The sequence below is a fragment of the Scyliorhinus torazame genome, chromosome 21 (assembly GCF_047496885.1).
Source record: "Scyliorhinus torazame isolate Kashiwa2021f chromosome 21, sScyTor2.1, whole genome shotgun sequence".
Lineage (NCBI taxonomy): Eukaryota > Metazoa > Chordata > Chondrichthyes > Carcharhiniformes > Scyliorhinidae > Scyliorhinus > Scyliorhinus torazame.
Window position 1 is genome coordinate 123729292 of NC_092727.1, and position 21688 is coordinate 123750979.

The window sequence follows — 21688 nt, forward strand, 5'->3', positions numbered from 1 at the left end:
AAATAGGCAGATAGTGCTGCAAAACAGTCATCTCACTAACCCCATACTCACGGCCTCAATGAGTAAGGACCAACGCTTACTGGTGCATTGTCAATGGGGCGAAGTTTGAAAGTTCGCCCGCACTAATTGCAACACATTTTGTTAACGATGAAGTTTGGATAGAGTAAATAGGGGGAAACAGTTTCCACTGGCCGAAGCGTTAACCAGAGGACACAAGATTTAAGGTAATTGGCAAAGGAACCAAATGGGAGAGGTTTTTTTTTCAATGCAGCGAGTGGTTAGAATTTGGAATACACTGCCTGAAATTGTGGCAGAACAGATTCAACAGTAGCTAGTAGAATACTTGAAGGAGAGGGACATTGCAGGGACAAGGAGAAAAAGCAGGAGAGTTGAACTAACTAGATTCCCTTCAAAAGAGAGTGTGTCGATTCGATGGGCTGAATGGTCTTTTTATGTGCTGTACTAGTCTTATGAATGTGATAGACATCAATTCAGACGAGACGCTGAGAAGCATTGAGCCGATGCTTTAATAAACTAAATATGTGCCGACCTGTAGCTCCTCCCGCACTGCAGGACTGCCCCAGGTCAACAGGCTTTATACCTCCACCGCTGGGCGGAGCCAACAGCAGCACCAATAATAACATTCCAACAGTACAACAGCAACAACCAATAACAGAACAGCAATAACAATAAGTATATACAACAGTGGAGGTAACGATAATAGAACAGTAGAACACCAGTGAACATATATACAACAGCCATACGTGGCGCACCACAGAATGGAAATAAATAATATCCAAGAAGGGGATGTCAAAAAGAATTTCCTGACTCAAAAGGGTGGTTTAAATACACAATGTTGCAGGCAAAATAAGGTCGCAGAACCCATGACGTTTTGTTTATGTGAAAACACAGAAACTGGACAATTGGTTTAAGAGGAATTACGGGAGGGAATGGCGGATGAGCAGGATTAGACGCAACATGGAGCAAAATCCCACCAGACCCCTAGGTGAAATGACACATTGTTGCACTGTAACTTTCCAAGATTCCCTGAATGCGAAGGTCTGTGGTCAGCAACAGAAGGAAATATAAAAAGGGCCTAACTTCCGGCATTCCAAGAAGCAGAGAAATCCCTCTCTTGTAGCAATGGAATTGGGGGAGGGGGCAATCTGCTGCCTGCTATACAAAGCGGACACAGTAAAACGCAAGGGCCAAGAGTCTCCAATCCCCTAGGACCACTTGGCAAATCAATAAAAATGCCTTGTGCTTCTCCCAGATCAGATATAAATAGCAGCAGACTCCCGAGGCAAAATTCTTACAGTTGCCTTTATTGTTCTAATACTAGGCCGATTTCACATCACAGGAAAGCTCCCTACACAGCAGTTTACATTCTTATTTTCCCACACTTTTCCAGCCATATGTGCAGGAGCTGTGAGTGAGAGAGCTGAATCGCAGCCAAATACACAAATATTCTTGTGCTGTCGACTCACGTCCACTGGGATATTGAACTCCACAGTCAGTCAGTTTGATGAATAGCCAACCACATTCACAGAAAGCTGAAAGAAAGGGGGCGGGATTCTCCGGTTTGCCGGCGCCCGGGGGTTTTCCCGACGGCGTGGGGCTGCCCCACAATGGGAAACCCCATTGACCGGCCGGCGGAGCAGAGCATCCCACCGGCGGGTCGGGGCAGAAAAGTGAAGATGCGGGGCAGAGAATCCAGCCGCGGAACTATTACATGTAGCAGGGTGAAGCATTACGGACCTCACAAGAAAATTTAACATCATTTGAGGAAAACGAATTAGCCACTGTGTCCAAGAACATACCCAGATACAAAATTACCAATGACTCTGGATTGATCAAGGGCGGCACTGTGGCACAGTGGTTAGCACTGCTGCCTCACGGTGCCAAGGACCCCTGGTTTGATCCCAGTCCCGGGTCACTGTCAGTGTGGAGTTTACACATTCTCCCCGTGTCTGCGTGGCTCTCACCCCCACAACCCAAAGATTCCCGAGCCAGCTTCCCCGAACAGGCGTCGGAATGTGGCGACTAGGGGCTTTTCACAGTAACTTCATTGAAGCCTACTTGTGACAATAAACAATTTTCATTTCATTTCATGTGCAGGGCAGGTGAAATTAATTGGGCACTCTAATTTATTTTTAAAAAGAAAAAAACTCTGGATTGACCAAAGGAACCATGTTCATTGCCACTAGTTGCCTTTAATAAAAAAATTACAGATGTATAGCACCTTTCGCAGTCTCAGGGGTTCCCAAACACCTTGCAGCTAATGCAGTACTTTTGAAGTGTAGTCACTACTCTAATGCAGAAAACGTTGACACGGCAAAATCCCACAAGTAGCAGATAATCTATTTTTAGGGGTGTTGGCTGAGTGATAAATATTGGCCAGGACACTGGAATAAAGCTCTCCAGCTCCTAGTCAAGGAGTTTTTACATCCACAAGAGTGGGCAGATGGGTTTAATATCACATCCCAAAGACAGCACCTCATCCAATAAAGCCATCCTTCAGTTAAGTGCACCGGGAGTGTCAACTTGGAGCTTGAACTCATTTCTTTTCCCCATTTACAGGTTGTGGGTGTCATTGGCTAGGCCAGCATTTATTGCGCATCCCTAGTTGGCCTTCAGAAGGTGGTGGTGAGCTGCTTCTTGAACCACTGCAGTCCCCGATATGTAGGTGCACCCACAGGATTTTGATCCAGCAACAGTGAAGGAACAGCGATATATTTCCAAGTCAGGGTGGTGTGTGACTTGAGAGAGGGGAACGTGGTGATGGTGTTTCCAGGTACCTGCTGTCTTTGTCCTTGATGGTATTAGTCGTGGGTTTGGTAGGTGCTGCCCAAGGAGCCTGGGTGAGCTCCTGCAGTGCATCTTGTAGATGGGACACACGGCTGCCACTGTCTATCGGTTGTGTAGGGTTGAATGTTTGTGAAAAAGGTAGCAATCACGCGGGCTGCTTTCTCCTGGATGGTATTGAGCTTTTTCAGTGTTGTTGGAGCTGTACTCATCCAGGCAAATGGAGAGTATTCCATTACACTCCTGACTTGTGCCTTGTAGATGTTGGACAGGCTTTGGAGAGTCAGTTGTTAGATTGGGACTTGAGCCCACAGCCTTTCGATTAGAAGGGAAAAGTACCACCCATTGAGTCACAGAAAACATATGTGGCTTGTGGCTAACATAATGGAGAATAGTGCCCAAATCATCAACGACAGACAGCATGCACGGACATCATTAAGCCTCTGGAATCACATCCATTCCATGTCCCTATTTACTCACATAGACAACAATTTTCTGACATTTGCTTTTGCATTGTACAGACTGGCCAATATTAACAAATTTAGCAAGTTCACTTTGAATGATTGCCAGTGTATGACAGCTGGATGTCTACAAGTACAAAATAGAATGAAACTCCCAACAAATCTTGGTGATTTTATTTATGTTCTGATCACCATACAGACAATCTCAAACTACCAGTTAATAACTTAAAGGATGATAACAAGGTTTCACGTTTTAAGACATTTACTATAACAAAAGACTAAAAGCACTTTTGACTAAAAAACATATTTGGAGGCAATCTATACTTTAGTCACAAAACAGAACATTCTCCTTTTTCTTTTTAACTCAAAATAAACTTCACAAATGTACTTTAAAGTCACTATCCATACATGGTTCTCCCAGAACCAGTCCAAGGTGATTCTTAGCACTAAAAGGTTTCCTTCTGTTCTTTTCTTTTCTCAGCGTGGGAACTTTTAACCTCAGAGCTTACTTTCACTGTGAGGTTCCACCCTAGAGATTCTTTCTCCAACGTAAACTAGATGAATCCTACTGCCATGTTTAAACGCATGATTTTGGTCTTTTCAATCAATCACAGTACAAGTTTCCACCCATATCCCTGCCTGGTGAGTCATAGTCTCTTGCTGCCTACAGCTACTCTTGCTCTCCCAGACCCTGGTAGAAGAGATATCTGGGATATCTTAGATCCTCCCCCTCTCAAGTCCCATCCATTTGGCAACATGAATCAAATGAGCCTTGTATCCAAGTAGAAACGCTGATTAGCTATCCTCGAGACCCCCAACTTGATTTGTCCTGCAGTGTGACCTCGGAAGTAGGTCGACAGTTTAAAACAACAATTTACTACCAACATTGTTCACACCTTTTGGGGGGATTTTTGAGACTCACAGTCTATCCACAGGTACCACCACTGTCTCCAAGTATAAACACCTTGCACCTTCCTTCCAGCAAAATAATCGGCATCCCCTTTAACTCTAACAATCAAACATGATCCCCTTTATTTTACCCTAACTGAAACACACATCCCCCGAAAAATAACAATTTTATAAACCTCATAATTGTAACATTTAAGATCTAATTGGCAATCAGGAAACAACTGTAAACACAGGCTTTCCAAATCTCCGAGCCCATGAAATTTACAATAGAGCTAAACTGTAAGTGGAAGATATAAATACAAGTGGAACGGTGCTGCCTTTGCTTCAAGTGCCAAGGCTTGGGGACGTACATGCCCCAAAGGCCGTAGATTGGCAATCCATACTGAGCATACTTCACTAACAAGGGCAAGAAATTGTGTCTGGGATTCACTCGACTGTTCTCATCCAGCTCATTGAAATGTATTCAACTTGCTTACAGCAGCTGCGGCAACATTCTGACATCATAGTCTGACAGTTTCAGGCGATTCCGGTGGTTTGGGTGGGGAGAGTTGGGAAGCTCTGGAAGATGGGACGAGAAGAGAAGGAGCAGCAGCCGGGCATTTGACCTAAGATGTCAATGAAGTGATCCTGGGGGAGGCAAGGTGGCCCAGTGGTTAGCCCTGCTGCCTCACAGCGCCGAGGTCCCAGGTTCAATCCCGGCCCTGGGTCACTGTCTGTGTGGAGTTTGCACATTCTCCCCGTGTTTGTGTGGGTCTCGCCCCCACAACCCAAAAGATAATTGGGTACACTAAATTTATAAAATAAAATGTTTGAACTGAATCAGCTAATCTCAGTTAGGGTGATGCCGGAGATAATTGTCCTGCTGTGTGGCCAAGTGGTCAGGAAAGCGGAGCAGCAAGGGCAAGCTCCATTTGGAATAACGATCCAAGGCCTGGTCCCCACCTGGAAGTTGAATGAAGATGAAATCAAGCTTGGCCACGTATAGATCATCACGGAAGAATACTGAATGGCCAACAGTTAGCGAGCTCCATGTTGACCCATGAACCCACCCTTTCTGATTAATCGGCAACGGAATCATCAGAAGTTTGTAATTTGTTACAGATTCAGTGTCTAGGAAACCACATGCTGCATGAATCTCACTAAACCCACCCCGTCAACCACTAATACACACTGCAGACTGTTAATATGCTTCCGTGATCTGGAACACATTACAACCTGCTTTGACGATTTGTGGCAAAGAGAGAAAACCAAAAATCACTGTAAACATAATCAGTAATGGGGGGAATAGAAAGGTTCATCACTCAATCGCAGGGTGGTGGCTATGGAAATAATCCTGATTTATTCACAGTACCTAGGCCCAACCTATCACTGCCCTTTCCCCGTAACGCTACCAAACCTGCACATCCCTGGACAATAAGGAGAAATTTAAGATGGCCAATCACCTAACCTGCACATTTTTGGACAGTGGGAGGAAACAGGAGCACCCGGAGGAAACCCACACAGACACAGAGGGAAAGTGCAAACTCCACACAGACAGTCACCCAAGGCTGGAATTGAATCCGGGTCCCGGCTGCTGAGGCAGCAGTGCTAACCACTGCCACTGTGTCACCCTCCCTAGAAAGAGTGTGAGAATGTGGAACTTGCTACCATAGCAAGTGGTTGAAGTCAATTGAACAGATTTTTAAAGGGAAGTGAGACAAACATAAGAGGGAGAATGGACTAAACGGTTACACCGATTTAGTTCAGGAAAAAGGAGGTGAGAGTGAAGCATCATGGGACATTTCACCCAAAGGCCGATTTCTTTTTTTTTTTAATTAATTTTATGGGATGTGGGCGTCACTAGCCAGGCCAGCATGTGTTGCCCAACCCTAATTGCCCTTGAGAAGGTGCTGTTGAGCTGCCTTCTTGAATCCCGCAGTCCATGTGGTGTAGGTACACCCTCAGTGCTGTGAGGAAGAGAGTTCCAGGATTTTGACCCAGTGATGGTGAAGGAACGGCGATATATTTCCAAGTCAGGACAGTGAGTGACTTAGAGGGGAACCTCCAGGTGGTGGGGTTCCCAGGTATCTGCTGCTCTTGTCCTTCTAGATGGTAGTGGTTGTGGATTTTGAAGGTACTGCCTAAGGAACCTTGGCGAGTTACTGCCGTACATCTTGTAGGTGGTACACACGGCTGCCACTGTTCATCTGTGGTGGACGGATTGAGTGCTTCTGGAAGGGGGAGCAATCAAGCAGGGCTGCTTTGTCCTGGATTGTGTCGAGCTTCTTGAGTGTTGTTGGAGTTGCAGGCAAGTGGAGAGTATTCCATTACACTCTTGATTTGTGCCTTAGATGGTGAATATAATCCTATGTAATACTACACATCAGAAATGTATTAATTGGTGCTTTGGGACATTCTGAAAGGTGAGATATAAATTAAGATTCTTTCGTTCCTTTTAGGTTTAAGCACAGCAGCTGTCTGTGTCCACAGTATCAGAAGCCAAGGCAATAAACACAGTAAAAAAGTTGGAAGGAACCAGGGCCAGAAAGACTCCTGTTGTATTGCACAGAGCATGGTGGGCAAATATCATGCAGTGCTCATGAAATTGCTCCATACCCAGGAGAAAGATTACTCATTTTGTAGGATTTTAATGGGCTGTTTTAAAATAAAAATGGAAATAGTCACACGTATATAATTAACATTTTCAAATGGGGAGAATAGGAGCACTCACCTTCTTTTAACTGTACGTGTGGATTGCAAAACTGCATCTATCCTCCCCACTTATCGGATTGCTGTTCCACAGAGATGCAACTGATTTCCCTCTTTTGTCACCTCACCTGCCACCAGTCCCCTCAACACCCACCCCACCCTGCTCCCAACTCTCATCCTTCCCAGGGAAATGAGGTTTCCAAAAAAAAAAAAAACTTCTCAGTTATAAGGTTTGGATTTCCTTTGCATACAGACAAAGCTACTCAGTGTAACTCTGACCAAGTTGCTTTCATTGGCGCAGAACCCCTGGAATAAGTTGCCATTACAGTGAGGTGTTCAGCCCTTCATACAGAAACCACAGCCCGAGAAGGTTAGGCCTGGAAAATGTACTGGATCTGAAGTCCGAGGCAGAGAAACAGGGCCGGTCCTCAGTTTTGAGCTAAAAAGCCAGCACAAAAAAAGAAAATGTTGCCTCCCCATTGCTGGCCCAAGAGATCAGCACAATCAAACACTGAACACCCAGTTACATTGACAAGCTCTGCCAATCTCCAGTCAAACGTCCGACAGGGATGCCAATTCTGGTTGGACTTATTTCACAAGGTTTTGTCATATTGTCCTTGTGCTCCACAAATTGAATCAGCGAACACATCAATCCGATGTGATTGCATTATATATCATCAGAACCCAATTTTCTTTGGGGAAATTGTTTTATTAAGTGCTGCTGTAGACAAAGAAAAGCTGTGCCCCAGTAGCTGATGATAGACTAACCAGAGGACTGATTTGAACACAAGTACAAATACAGCTGGAAATTTGAAGTATAAACAGAAATTTGTGGAAACACTCGGCAGGTTAAGCAGCATCTGTGGAGAGAAACAGAGTTAATGTACGGGATTTCCTGGCCAATCTTGTCGGCGGAGTCTTCTGGTCCCGCCTGCCATTGGTTCCCTGGCCGGGAATAACGTGAAATCCCGTTGGCACTGGTAGACATAGATTTATGTTTTTGGGACATGAAGGAGGGACGTGAAGACCACCTTTTTTTTTTTAAATAGCGAGTGTAATGACCTGGAACCTTCGCCTACAAGGATAATGGAATCAGAGACAATGGTTTCAAAAGGAAATCATAAGGAGGACTGGAGGGTAATGAAATTGCAGGGCTATGGGGATGGGAATGATTAGATTGCTTTACAGAGAGCCTGCAGGACTCGATAGGCTGAATGGCTTCCTTCTGCTCTAATGACCTGGAATCTACTACACCTCAAGAGTACTTAAGGAAGTGGTCCCAGAAATAGTGGATATATCGGTGGTCATCCTCCAAGATTCTATAGACTCTGGAACAGTTCCTACAGATTGGCAAGTAGCTAATGTTGCCCACTATTTAAAAAGGGAGGTGGATAGAAAACAGGGAATTATAGACCAGTCAGCTTGACGTCGATAGTGGGGAAAATTCTAGAATCCATTATCAAAGATTTTATAGAACAGCACTTGGAAAACAGTGGGAGAATAAGACAGAGTTAGCATGAATTTACAACAGGGAAATTATAGAGGTCTACAGCAAAATCTGCATCCGTCAAAAACAAGCACATTATTATTCTAATCCCATTTTGCCTTGACATCATCAGTGTACATCTAAATACTTCTTAAATGTAATGAGGGTCTCTGCCTCCACCACTCTTTCAGGCAGCGAGTTCCAGACTCCCACCAACTGGGTGAAAATGTTTGTCTTTGCATCCCCTGGAAACTTCAAGTATATTCCCTCTGGTCATTGATCCCTTCACCAAGGAGAAACGTTTCTTCCTGTTTACTCTATGTCCCTCATAATTTAATACATCTCAATCATGACCCCCCTCAGTCTCCTCTGCTCCAAGGAAACAATCCAAGTCTATCCAATCTATTTTCATAGCTAAAACTCTCCAGTCCAGGCAACATCCTGGTAAATCTCCTCTTCACCTTTTCCAGTGCTATCACATCCCTTCAAAAATGTGGATTCCGAACTGCACACAATATTCTAGTTGTGGCCGAACTAACGTTTTATACAGTTCCAGTATAATCTCCCTGCTCTTCAAATCTATGCCTCGGTTAATAAAGGCAAGTATACCATATGCCTTCTTAACACTTTATCCACCTGCGCTGCTATCTTAAGGGACCGGTGTACATGCACACACCTCTGATCCTCGGTGCTTCCCAGGGTCCTGCTGGTTATCATGTATTCCCTCGCCTTATTTGTCCGGCCCAAATGGTTCACCTCACACCTTAGCCGAATTGAATTCCAATTGCCACTGATTAGCTCATGTGACCAGCCCGTCTATACCCTCCTGTAATTGAAGGCTTTCCTCCTATTTACCACCTCACTAATTTTCCTATCATCCGCAAACTTATTGACCAACCCTCCAACGTGCATGTCTAAATTATTTATATAAACCACAAACAACAAGGCCCCAACACTGATCCCCGAGGGACCCCACTGGATACAGGCTTTCAGTCGGAAAAACATTCCTCGACCATCGCCCTCTGCTTCCTGCCACTCAGCCAATTCTGGATCCAATTTGCCAAATTTCCTTGGATCCCACGTGGAACCTTATCAAAAGTACTGTTGAAGTCCAAGTAGACTACGTCAAATGCATTTCCCTCATCGACACTCCTGGTCACCTCTTCGAAAAATTCAATCAAGTTAGTCAGACATGACCTCTGCTTAACAAAACCATGCGGACTGTTCCTGATTAATCCATGCATCTCCAAATGCAGATTAATTCTCTCTCTCAGAATTACTTCCAATAGTTTCCCCACCATGGAGGTTAGACCGACTGGTCTGTAGTTTCCTGGTTTATCCCTTGCTCCCTTCTTGAATAATGGTACCACATTGGCTATCCTCCAATCCACTGGCAGCTCTCCTGTGGTCAGAGAGGAATTGAAAACTATTGCCAGCCCCCCCTGTTATTTACACCCTTGCCTCACTCAACGTTTCATTTGGCTCTGGAGGTTTATCTACTTTTGAGCCTGTCAGGCCACTCAGAACCTCCTCTCAGTCTATGTTAATCTCTTTAATTTTATCACAGTCTTTCTCCCTATTTTTATACCCACACTGGCCCTTTCAATAGTGAACATCGACAGAAAGTATTCATTTAGAACCCGACCTACATCCTCCAGCTCCGCACACAAATTACCAATGTGGCCCTTAGTGGGCCCCAAGCTTTCCCTAGTTATTATTTTGCCCTGAATGTATTTGTAAAACAACCAGGGATTTTCTTTTACTTTACCTACCAGTATCCTTTCATGGCCCCTTTTTGCTCTCCCCATTTCCTTTCTACGTTCCATCTTAACACATTTTATGCGCCTCTGGTTCTGTTTTGAGCCCTCAATATCTGCCATAAGCCTCCCTTTTTCTCTTTATCCAACGCTGTACATCCCTTAATATCCAGGATTCACTAGATTTGTTGGATTGATGGAACATGTTGTCCTGTACTCTCCCTATGTCCTTTTTGAATGCGTCCCACTGTTGTGTCCCAGATTTACCTAGAGGCGTCTGCTCACAGTCCACTCTGGCCAAACCACATTTGGACCATTCTTGTCCTTTTCCATAATAATCTTGAATCGCACGGAGTTATGATTGCTGTCTGCCCCACAGATACTTCAATCACTTGCCCAATTTTGTTACCTAAAATTAAGTCCAGGACCGCCCCCTCGCTTATAGGTCCTTTTACTTACCACCTTAAAAAGTTCTCCTGGATGCATTTTAAGTATTTTGCTTCCTCCAAACCTTTCACACTATGACTAACTCAGTTAATGTTTTGAAGTTGAAATCCCCCACTATCACTACCCTATTACTTTTGCACTTCTCTGAAATTTGCCTACATATCTGCTCTTCTATTTCTCTCAGACTATAGGTTAGGGGCCTATAGAACACTCCCAGCAGTGTGATTGCTCCTTTTTGGTTTTTACATTCTACCCACATGGCTTCAGTTGAAGAGCCTTCCAAGGCGTCATCCCTCCTTACTGTTGCAATTGATTCCCTGATCAAAATTGCGACACCCTCTCCTCTGTCACCTCCCTGTCTTGCCTGAATTTCCTATATCCTGGAATACTGAGCTGCCAATCTGCCCCTCTCACAACCGTGTCTCAATGACAGCAATGACATCATACCCCAAGTTTTAATTTTTTTTAAATATAATAATCTTTATTGTCACAAGTAAGTTTACATTAACACTCGAGTGAAGTTACCCCTAGTCGCCACATTCCGGCGCCTGTTCGGGTACACTGAGGGAGAATTCAGAATGTCCAATTCACCTAACAAGCACGTCTTTCGGGACTTGCGGGAGGAAACCATAGCACCCGAAGGAAACCCACGCAGACACGGGGAGAACGTGCAGACTTCGCACAGACTTGCAAATGACACAAAGCTGGGTGGGAGGGTGGGGAGAATGCAGAGATGCTTCAGTGTGATTTGGACAAGCTGAGTGAGTGGGTAAATGCGTATTATAACGTGGATAAATGCAAGGGAGCAAAAACAGAGAGCAAGAACAGAAAGGCAGATTATTATCTGAGTAGCTGGAAATAATGAGAGGGGAATGTACAGCGAGACCTGGGTGTCCTTGCTGAAGATAAGCAGGCAGGTGCAGCAGGTAGTAACGAAGGCAAATGGTATGTTGGCCTTCATAGTGCGAGTATTATAGTACAGGTGCAGAGTTATCTTGCTGAAGTTACACAGAACTTTGGGGAGGCCACATCTGGGACATTGTGTATAGTTTCACTCTCCTTATCTGAGAAAGGGTGTATTTGTTATAGAGAGACTGCAGAGAAGGTTTACCAAACTGATTCCTGGGATGACAGGACTAAGGTATGAGGGGAGATGGAGGAGGTTAGGATTATATTCGCTGGAGTTCAGAAGAATGAGGGTGTTCTCACTGAAGCTTATAAAATTCGAACAGGATTAGACAGGGTAGATGCTGGAAGGATGTTCCCGATGGTGGGGGGCGTCCAGGACCTGGGGTCACAGTCTGAGGATACGGGGCAAACAATTTAGGACCGAGAAGAGGAGAAATTTCTTCACCCAGAGAATGGTAAGGCTGTGCAGTTCACTACCACAGGAACAGTTGAGGCCAAAACGTTGTGTGTTTTCAAGAAGCAGTTAGATATAGCTTTTGGGGCAAAAGGATCAAAGGATACGGGGAGAAATGAGAAATGGGGCAGCACGGTAGCATTGTGGATAGCACAATTGCTTCACAGCTCCAGGGTCCCAGGTTCGATTCCTGGCTTGGTTCACTGTCTGTGCGGAGTCTGCACGTTCTCCCCGTGTGTGCGTGGGTTTCCTCCGGGTGCTCCGGTTTCCTCCCACAGTCCAAAGATGTGCAGGTTAGGTGGATTGGCCATGCTAAATTGCCCTTAGTGTCCAAAATTGCCCTTAGTGTTGGGTCGGGTTACTGGGTTATGGGGATAGGGTGGAGGTGTGGGCTTGGGTAGGATGCTCTTTCAAAGAGCCGGTGCAGACTCGATGGGCCGAATGGCCTCCTTCTGCACTGTAAATTCTATGGTCTAACAAGTTACCGGGTTAGATGATGAGTCATGATGATGAATGGCCTCCTCCTGCTCCTATTTTCTATGACCCTACCACCCCACCCTGTCAAACAGCCCTTTCCTTACCACCCCACCCCCCCTCCCCCCTAGATAATTTTACAACCACTAAATGAATGTGCACAAAGGAAGTAAAAATTACACACCTTTAATGTCCTAATGTAATTTCTCTGGAACTGTTTGCAACAGTAATCGGAGAGATTAAAGTTTAATTCCTGGAGACTGAAAGTTGATCTTGGAGGATCAGCAACCCTAGATGCATAGCCGTCGCATCGAATTCACAAAGAGAATTTTCAAAAAAAGGGTCTTAGTCGTCATAAAGTAAGTAGTACATGTCATTTACCCAGGTGATGTCCTCTGGAAGGCCAGAGAGACCCTATTTGCTGGAGGTAGAATTTGTTCTGCTGTTTTATTTTGAAAGGAGTTCCCTGGAAACATGTCCATTAACTCCGTTTAAGCAGGCCTCCCTTGCCTTGGCCTCCCATGTCACCGGCATTCTTTCAAGGTTGAGCACCAGACGCAGGAGGCATGGGAATACAAATTGAATATTATCAGATGTGTTGCGGTTGGGGGGGTTGGGACATTTGGAATAAATAAATCACAAGGAAGGTGAAACGAAGGCAATCCACCAGCCGTATCCTTCCAGTATACCAACGCTACTCTATTCCAATTACAGCTTTAACAGCCAGCGAACCAGACTTCAGTTTAATATCTCAACCAAGGACAGAAATCGAGAAAAATATTCTTAAGTTCCAGTTTACCTCTCTTAAAGAAATATATTGAAGTGACAATGTCACGAGGGCTTTGAAAAGAGTAAATAAGGGGAGGTAGTTCCCACTGGTTGCTAACTACAGGACACAGATGCAAGAGAGCCAGAAGTAGGTTCAGGAAAATTTTGTTTATGCAGCAAGTTATTGTCCAGAATGTAGAACTGGAAAAGGGGGGCAGAAGAAAATTCAATAGTGACTTTTCAAAGCAAATTAGTTTATACACTTGACAGGAAAGAGGTTATGGGGAAAGAGCAGGGTGGTGATGACTCTGGCACAGGCAATGATGGGCTGAATGGCCTCATTCACTACTATATCAGATTCTAGATACTACATTATTTGAACAATGAAATCATTAATGACAGGACCAGCCTCCAAGTTACGTCACAGATAGAATCATCAACCCTTCAGCTCAACCCTTCAGCATTATCCGAGAGGCCACAGGAATTAAACGTTTACTCTCCAGACACTACTAGAGCTACCTGGACACTCCCACTACTGCTCCTAGGTCATGTGTTTTAGGGAGGAGATGCTCTGGCTGATTTCACAATCCAGCTCTTGGTCTGTAACATTGTAGGTAGCAGATGAGGAACATGTCAACCATGAAAGAATGGCAGAGCAGACTTGATGGGCCGAATGGCCTAATCCTGCTCCTATCCCTTATGAACTTATGTGCCCAGAAGAAAAATTTGGTTATAAAAATATTGGGGAAGGGTTCAAAAGGGCTCTTTGACTAGGTGGGGCGGTTGGAAGAGAAATCATGAGATGAAACCCCCAAGAATGTATCCTAGTCACAGTTCAAACGGCAAGAGTTTCTAGCAACAAAGGCACCGGTGTTTAACTTGTGGAATTACAGACCTATTAACATCAGCAACCATTCGGCCCCATCACGCAATCTTTAGTAGAGCTATCCAATTAACCCCCCTCTCCTACCACTCTGGCCCTGTGAGTCATTTCATCTTCATTATTTATCGAATTCTCACTGGAAAGTTACTACAGAATCTGCTTCCTCCGCCCAACCAACTAGAGGATTACAGATCATCAGAATTCGCAGCACTAAAAAAAAAATGTGCAGAATGAAATATTGAACAGGCAGGTTGAAAAACACCAGATGTAAGTAGAATACATCTTTGTCGCTGTGAAACACTAAACCGGAAGAGGAAAGAAAATTACCAAGAGAAAGAGAAATCCCTTCACAAAGACACACACACAAGAAGCACTGAGTAAAAGACTTAGAAACCAAACAGGACAAGCACAAGCTTTTCTCTTAGAAAGGCGGATAAACAACTTGGAGCTCTCAACAAATTTAGCGCTGGACAAGCGCCATGTCAATGGTTTATTGGGTCAGCGTATGCAAAAAGGCAAACAAATAGCAGGCATTTTCTTACAGGGCTGTATTTGCATTTGGCCCAGCATTGAATCAGAGGGAACGCTCTTATTCCTCCCTGAACTGCCACCCCACCAACCCTCCCCTCCCCACAAGAAATTAACCCCCCCCGCCCACACCACAAGAAATCAATCAATCAGCAGGAGGATTTGTCTTGGACAAGAGTTGATTTTACATCAACTTAGTCCAGTGTGTGATTTTACATGTAAAGAAACCGTTCCTGTCCAGCAAGGTTACCGCTGTGGGAAAAAAAAAGACAGGCACAAGAGAGGGTGCCGAAAAGATTTACAAAGATGTTGAGAATGGAGAATATTGGGCAGCACGGTGGCACAGTGGTTAGCACAGCTGCCTCGCGGCACCGGGGTCCCAGGTTCGATCCCGGCCCTGGGTCACTGTCCGTGTGGAGTTTGCACATTCTCCCCGTGTTTGAGTGGGTTTCGCCCCCACAACCCAAAGATGTGCAGGGCAGGTGGATTGGCCACGCTAAATTGCCCCTTAATTGGAAAAAATGAATTGGTCACTCTAAATTTTCGGGAAAAAAAGAGAATGGAGAATATTAGCCAAAGATTGAATAGACTGCGGTTACTTCCCTTGTAACAGAGAATGCCCAGGAGAGATTTATTTGAGGTGTATTAAAGTTAAAAAGAGGCCTAGTCAGATAGAAAGGATCTATTTCTGTGAGCAGAGAGGTCAATAACAAGGAGGCATAGATTTAAAGTAATTGGTAGAAGAATTAAAGGAAGTTATGGAATTTGTGTTCCATCCAGGGGAGTCTGGAACGCACGGTTGGAAAAGGGTGGTAGAGACAGAAATCCTCACGGTGTTTAAAAATGCTTGGATTTGTACCCGAGTGCCCTAACCGACTGGAACACTGACCAAGAGCTCGAAAGTGGAATTAGACTGCATGCTGCTAACGGCAGGCACAAACGCAATGGGCCGAACGGTCTCCGCTGTGCTGTAAATCTTCCACATTCCTATTCTCAATCAAAAGATGACACCTCTGACAATGCAGTTTTCCCTCAGTAATGCACTGAAGGCTTCCCTCCTCCTCCTCTAGGTGCCATGTCCCAAGAAGGCATTGGTGACCACGGACTTCCATTGGACTGGTCCATGATTATGTCTGGTAAAGTGTTGCAGTCGTTTGCCATTGCCTTCTGCAGCATGGCTGACCATGAAACTCTCCTGTCCTCACCGCCCGCTATCAGGCGTATTGGAAGGACTTACAGGCTGATAGTGAACAGCTTTGGCTACGTCATGAACACAGCTGCCATGGCCCATCAAGTCCTAAAGTTGGACTGGTACCCAGAGCTTCTGGCCCAGAGGTTGGACTGCTACCACGGCTACACTGGGGGGGTTAGCCTGGATTTTGCACTCAATCTCTAAAACGCGACCTGAACTCACAACCTTTTGACTCAGGGGTAGGAGTGCTACCCACTGAGACACAGCTGATACTCTCACCCATCCACAACCTCCTGACACCGAAGCAAGTGCTACCAACCGAGCTAAACTGACAGTACCATGCCAAAGGTGTAACAGTTTCCAAAGACCCTGCCACTCGCAAACGTTTGTATCATTTTCCCTAAAACCAAAAGTATTGATTTCAGTAATGGATGCTAGATCACCATCATCAATCGCTATCAAGTAACTCACTGGCTAATCAAGCGTTAACATTAGGAATGTAAAAATATAAAATACTTACGCATTGCAGTAAGGTTTTTTATCATAACCTTTGTAATTCTTCATGTTTAAAGTCATTTTGCAGACTTCACACGAGAAACATGCTTTATGCCAGAACTGCAACAAGAACAGAAAATAGGAGCATTAAAATAGGAACATCAAGTTAATTATTTTTGCAAAAAAAAACAGCAATAATGTTTGGCACTCATATCCATCCCCCAATGTCAGGGAAATATAAATAATTTGGCATTGATCAAATAAATCAGGCGGCATAATCATTTTTTGCTGCTTTGCCATCAATACAAATTGTTGAGGAAATAATGATAGAAGCCTTTAAAATAATGAAAGGATGTGATGGGGGAAGAGATGGGACCGTTTCCAGCGGTTGAGGGGTCTGGAATGGAGAGGGTGCACAGATATAAAGTTAAATACAAAGAGATCTACAAGAAAGCAACAAGAAAAAATCATTCAGAGTTGTGAGGCTGTAGAATTCACTTCAAAACGTTAGTGGGCGAAGGTGAAGGCACATTATCATTCAAGGTTAAATTGAATAAGTAGAGGAAAAAGGGGCTGAAGGAATATTGGAACAGGGTGGATTGATGGGGTTAGGTCCGTTTGTTTGTAGGGGAAGTAAATGTCAACATGGGCTGGTTGGGTTTAAATGCCCGTTTGTGACTTGTGTGTGTTGTGTAAAATCATCCTCATCCATAGCTGCATAGCCATCTCATCGCTCCCAAGATGTCTTCTAACCACAAGCCTCCGTTGGTACAAACCCTTCTAAAAGCTGTACAATCTTCTCGCTGATCACGTTTTGCTCACCTCCCAACCATTCCAAAAGGCTCTTGCAGTTTCTGATTCCAGTAACCAACTTCCAATTGACAATCCCTCATCAGAGCCCCAATGGTGAATGACCACGACTGCAGGGCAGACACCATCTGGGATGGCGATCTCTGGTAGATCTACTCCTGAAATTATCATATGATCTCCCATTTCCAACTCTTCCTCGCCCATTCCAGACATTGAATGTCTGACTCAGCCACCGTCGCAAAGCCCCAAATTCCACAGCCAATTGGAAATTGATTCAGGACAGTCAACGGTCAACCACACAGACTTTAACCCCCACACCTATCTCAATATTTTCATGAATAATTGAAAACATTCCAAGCAATTTTTGGCATTATTTATGCATGTTCCTAAAATTAATCTCCCAGATTACTTGGACTAGTGATAATGAGATTAATCATTAATTCCAAAAGACTCCAGGACAATCCCAGAGGAATGGCAACCTTAAGAACCATTACTGCCCGGTCCTTGCTCACCATGCTACTTCTATTAGAGCTTCCTGATCCAGTAGCCTATCATAGCACCCCTACCTCACACTAGCTAATTAACCATAGTCCAGGGAATTCAAGTCTGCACATATTCCATAAATTACTGAGATGCTTCAAACAGAATTGCAAATACTAGCAAAACCAGGCAGGTCTGATCGCGTCTGGCAGGTGTTCCGAACAAAATGAAGGGCAGGGAACAAGGGGCCAAAGAAATTGGGAGTCTTGACTTCTACCTTCATTTTACTCCTGCCCCCGTTGGTCTTTCTTAGCCTAATTAAAGGGGCTTGTTTATTTTTTAAATTTGGTGTTGTTCTCCTTAAACGTAAGAGCATATCAGGATAAGAAATTTAATAGCAGTGTTCAACATCATGAAGAGCTTTTATAGAGTAATTGAGGAGAAATTGGTTCCAATAGTAGGAGGTTGATAATCCGAGGACATATAATAAAAAACACTGTCAAGAGCAGACATGTTTTTTCAAAAAGCAAGATATGATGATTTGGAACGCACTGCCAGAAGTGAGATTGAAACAGATTCAATAATAACTTTCTTTTTTGTTAAAATGATTTTCTTTTAAAATATATACAAATGGTTGAAAGGTCCTCTCTGGTGTAGCATTCATGGGGCAGTGCAGCTTTATGTCTATGGCGATGTTGACAATAATTTTGAGTGACCAATAATAACTTTTAAAGCAAAATGAGACATCTATTTGAAGAGGAAACATTGCAGGGCTGTGGGGAAAGTGCAGGGAAATGGAATTAATTCGCTAACTGTTTCAACAAGGTCACTGGATCAATAAGCTTCAGTCTGTGCCGCATCACCCTGTGATTCTGATGAAGGACTGGGTGCATGGATTGAAGCCTAGCCTCTCTCCAGATCTGTTGCACTGACTGTTTCCTTTAACATCTCATGCGAAGTATAAACCACTCGCTGCATGGCTGTGCAGCACAGGCCAGTTCCCACAGCCTCAGCAAAACCGACAGTGGTTTGTATAAATATGGTACTGCAACCTCCATTTCCAGCCGGGGCCCCTTGCCTACAGCTGGAGAAGGTGCAGAAAAACCAGACAGACAAAACACTGCTGCAGTGGGGAGCAAATGCTCGCTCAGAAACCAACTCATGCCACAAAACATCTACATTTGACACTGCTGCCTGTCCAGAGGCAACTTCGAAACCAGAGTCATAGTACAGAATTTACAGACACGAACAAACTATGCTCTGCCTATCCAAAAATATCCAACCCCCATCAATACATTGTGCAGAAACACTTTGCATTTATGTAGCAACCTTGAATATAGAACCTTCCAAAGTATTTCACGTGAGCATTTTTAAAAATGTAGCAGTAGTGTTAACCTTATTCACATACATTCCTTTATACAAAAGGGAGAAGGGTTATAGTAGGATGCAGAATGAGCATTTCACACTGGAATGAAGGATCCCAACACCTTTGCATCCAAGAAAAAGCACACAAATCCGGATTTACCTTTAAATTGGTTGATAAAAGTGCGCAAAATCACTTTATGCTCGTTTGTAAATTAACTGCATGTAAAAGGTATTCAACAACCCAGGAGCAGGCATCCTGTTTGATAGACAACACACCAGTTACAGCTTTCAGCTCGTGTTTCTCAGACCCAGCACCACCGTCTCTTATAAGGGATCCTCTGTCGCGTATGGTCAGGACTTTGCCGTTTTGGCCCAATGTCTAGTGATAGGGTAGCATGACTAAGGGCAGCTACAAACAGTGACATTCCTGCTTATATGAACAGGATGCTGTGAACTTGCATGTATATCTTCTCGCCCTTCAGCAAGTTTCTGAAAGGTAGACAGGTTAGTATTTCTTGGACCTCATGTCACCATAATGTTAATGAGATGATTTATTTTGTGAACAATAAAGGGTGATGGAGGATTTTATTACAATGATTTACAAAATACTCCCCAGACAATAGAGGGTGGCACAGTAGCACAGTGGTTAGCACTGTTGCTTCACAGCTCCAGGGTCCCAGGTTCGATTCCTGGCTTGGGTCAGTCTGTGCGGAGTCCGCATGTTCTCCCCGTGTCTGCGTGGGTTTCCTCCGGGTGTTTCCTCCCACAGTCCAAAGATGTGCAGGTTAGATGGATTGGCCATGCTAAATTGCCCTTAGTGTCCAAAAAGGTTGGGTAGGGTGCTCTTTCCAAGGGCCAGTTCAGACTCGATGGGCCAAATGGCCTCCTTCTGCACTGTAGAGATTCTATGATTGTGAGAAGGCGGCTAGCGAGGATTTGGGCGATGATCTTCCCAGTGATGGAGAGTAGGGAGATTCTTCGGTAGTTCCCGCAGTCCTTTCTTGAAGATGGTGGCGATGATGGCAACCGAGGTTGGCAGGAATTTCTTCTCTGATTTTCCCAGATTTTCAAGAACAGCTGATGGAGATGACGGGATATCTCTTCCCCTCCAAGTTTGAAAATCCCCGCTGGGATCCTGTCCACTCCTGTGGCTTTTACATTCTTCATGTGTTTAACGGCAGCTTCGACCACACTTGGTGGAAGTCCAAGATCAGCATTGATGGGGCATTGGGGAATTTCCTTAAACATGTCCTCATCTATAATTGTATCACAATTTAAGAGTTCTGTGAAGTGTTCTCTGTCTCTCAAGCAGGTTCCATCCTTATCCCACACCAGTTTGAGGACTAGGATATTGGGCCCATATATTGCCTTGGTGGCACTGAAGAAGCCCCAGGTGCTGTGCTCGTCAGCGAGGAGTTGCAACTCCTTAGCTGTCTCAGTCCACCATTGGTTCTTGATTTCTCTAGTTCTTCTTTGTACCTCCACCTTGGCTGATTGATGAATCTGCTGGTTATATCATTTGGTTAGGCACAGTGAGCGTTCCTCTCCTTGTGGATGAGGTCTTGAATGCTGGGGTCATTTTTGTTGAAGCAGGCTTGGTTTTTCCTGGTCTTGTAGCAGATGGTTTCTTCACAACTCTAGTTGATGGCGGTCTTCAGTTCTTTCCATTTTCTTCCACTCCATTAGAATAGACAGCAAGATTTTGGTGAAGACATTGTTGGACGTTCACTCACATATTTGGCTCTTGAAACTACTCAACATTGATCTTTTTTAAGTGCTGTTTCTTCATCTTCCGCTGCCTCTGGTGAAGTTTGATGGACATAGAGGAGCAGATGAGCCAGTGGTCTGTCCAGCGGTCATCGCTTTGGTGATGAGGGCATCCTTTTGGTCGCAGGATTGGATGATGACAAAGTCGAACATGTGTCAGTGCTTTCATCCTGGATGTCTCCAAGAAGTCTTGAACTTGTCTGTTTGGTAGAACAGTGCGTTAGTGATGACAAGCTGGTATTCCGTGCATTTGGTGAGCAGGAGAGAATCTTTGGAGTTGCAATTCCTAACTCCTTCCTTTCCAATAGTTCCTTCCCAGAGTTGGGAGTCCTTTGCAACTCTGATGTTGAAATCCCCAAGGAGGATGATCTTATCTTCTTTAGGAACGTGGGAAAGTATGGTTTCCAGGCTGGAGTAGAAGCCTTCTTTGGACTCAACATTGGCATCAAGAGTTGGGGCTTAGGCACTCCCGGCTGTTGCCTGCTGGTTCTCGGCAAGTGGTAGACGGAGAGTTATGAGACGCTCATTGATGTTGGCAGAGAGCTCGGAGTTGGTTGAAGAGTTCATTCTTGATGGCGACTCCAATTCCATGATTGCTGGACTGATCCTAGGGTTTTCCTCACCAGAAGACCGTTTAACCACCACCATCTTCCCTCAGCTGCCCTTCACCTGCTCTTCAGGTCGCTTGCAGGCAGCGACATTAGTGTTGAAGCGCCCGAGTTCACGGGTAACAAGGGCAGTTCTCCCTTCCAGTCGATTGTTTTGCTGATTGAGCATGAGGGTTCGTACATTCCAGGTTCCAAAATTGACTTTTGATTTTCAGACCCCAGGTAGATGAGCTGCTGGATGAGGTTTTCCAGCCAGGTTGGGACCGTAACAGACTATTTTTGGAGCACCTTTTCTCGCCCTTTCCCCATGTGGGGTGAGCAGAGTGACCCCTAAAGAGAGCTGCTCGGTCGTGAAGAAAGCTGCCGAAATGCTCTCCTGTTCCCATTCCAAGAGTGAGACGA

The 21688-nt window shown here is 44.6% G+C and overlaps 1 protein-coding gene across 1 annotated transcript in view; it reads right to left on the reverse strand.

Annotated features, from left to right (window-relative positions):
* Positions 1 to 21688, reverse strand: part of lasp1 (LIM and SH3 protein 1) — a 186872-nt gene that overhangs the window by 118114 nt on the left and 47070 nt on the right. The window contains exon 2 of the mRNA XM_072487444.1: positions 16282 to 16376. Within this exon, the coding sequence (XP_072343545.1) occupies positions 16282 to 16376 (95 nt within the window). The remainder of the gene's footprint in view (positions 1 to 16281; positions 16377 to 21688) is intronic.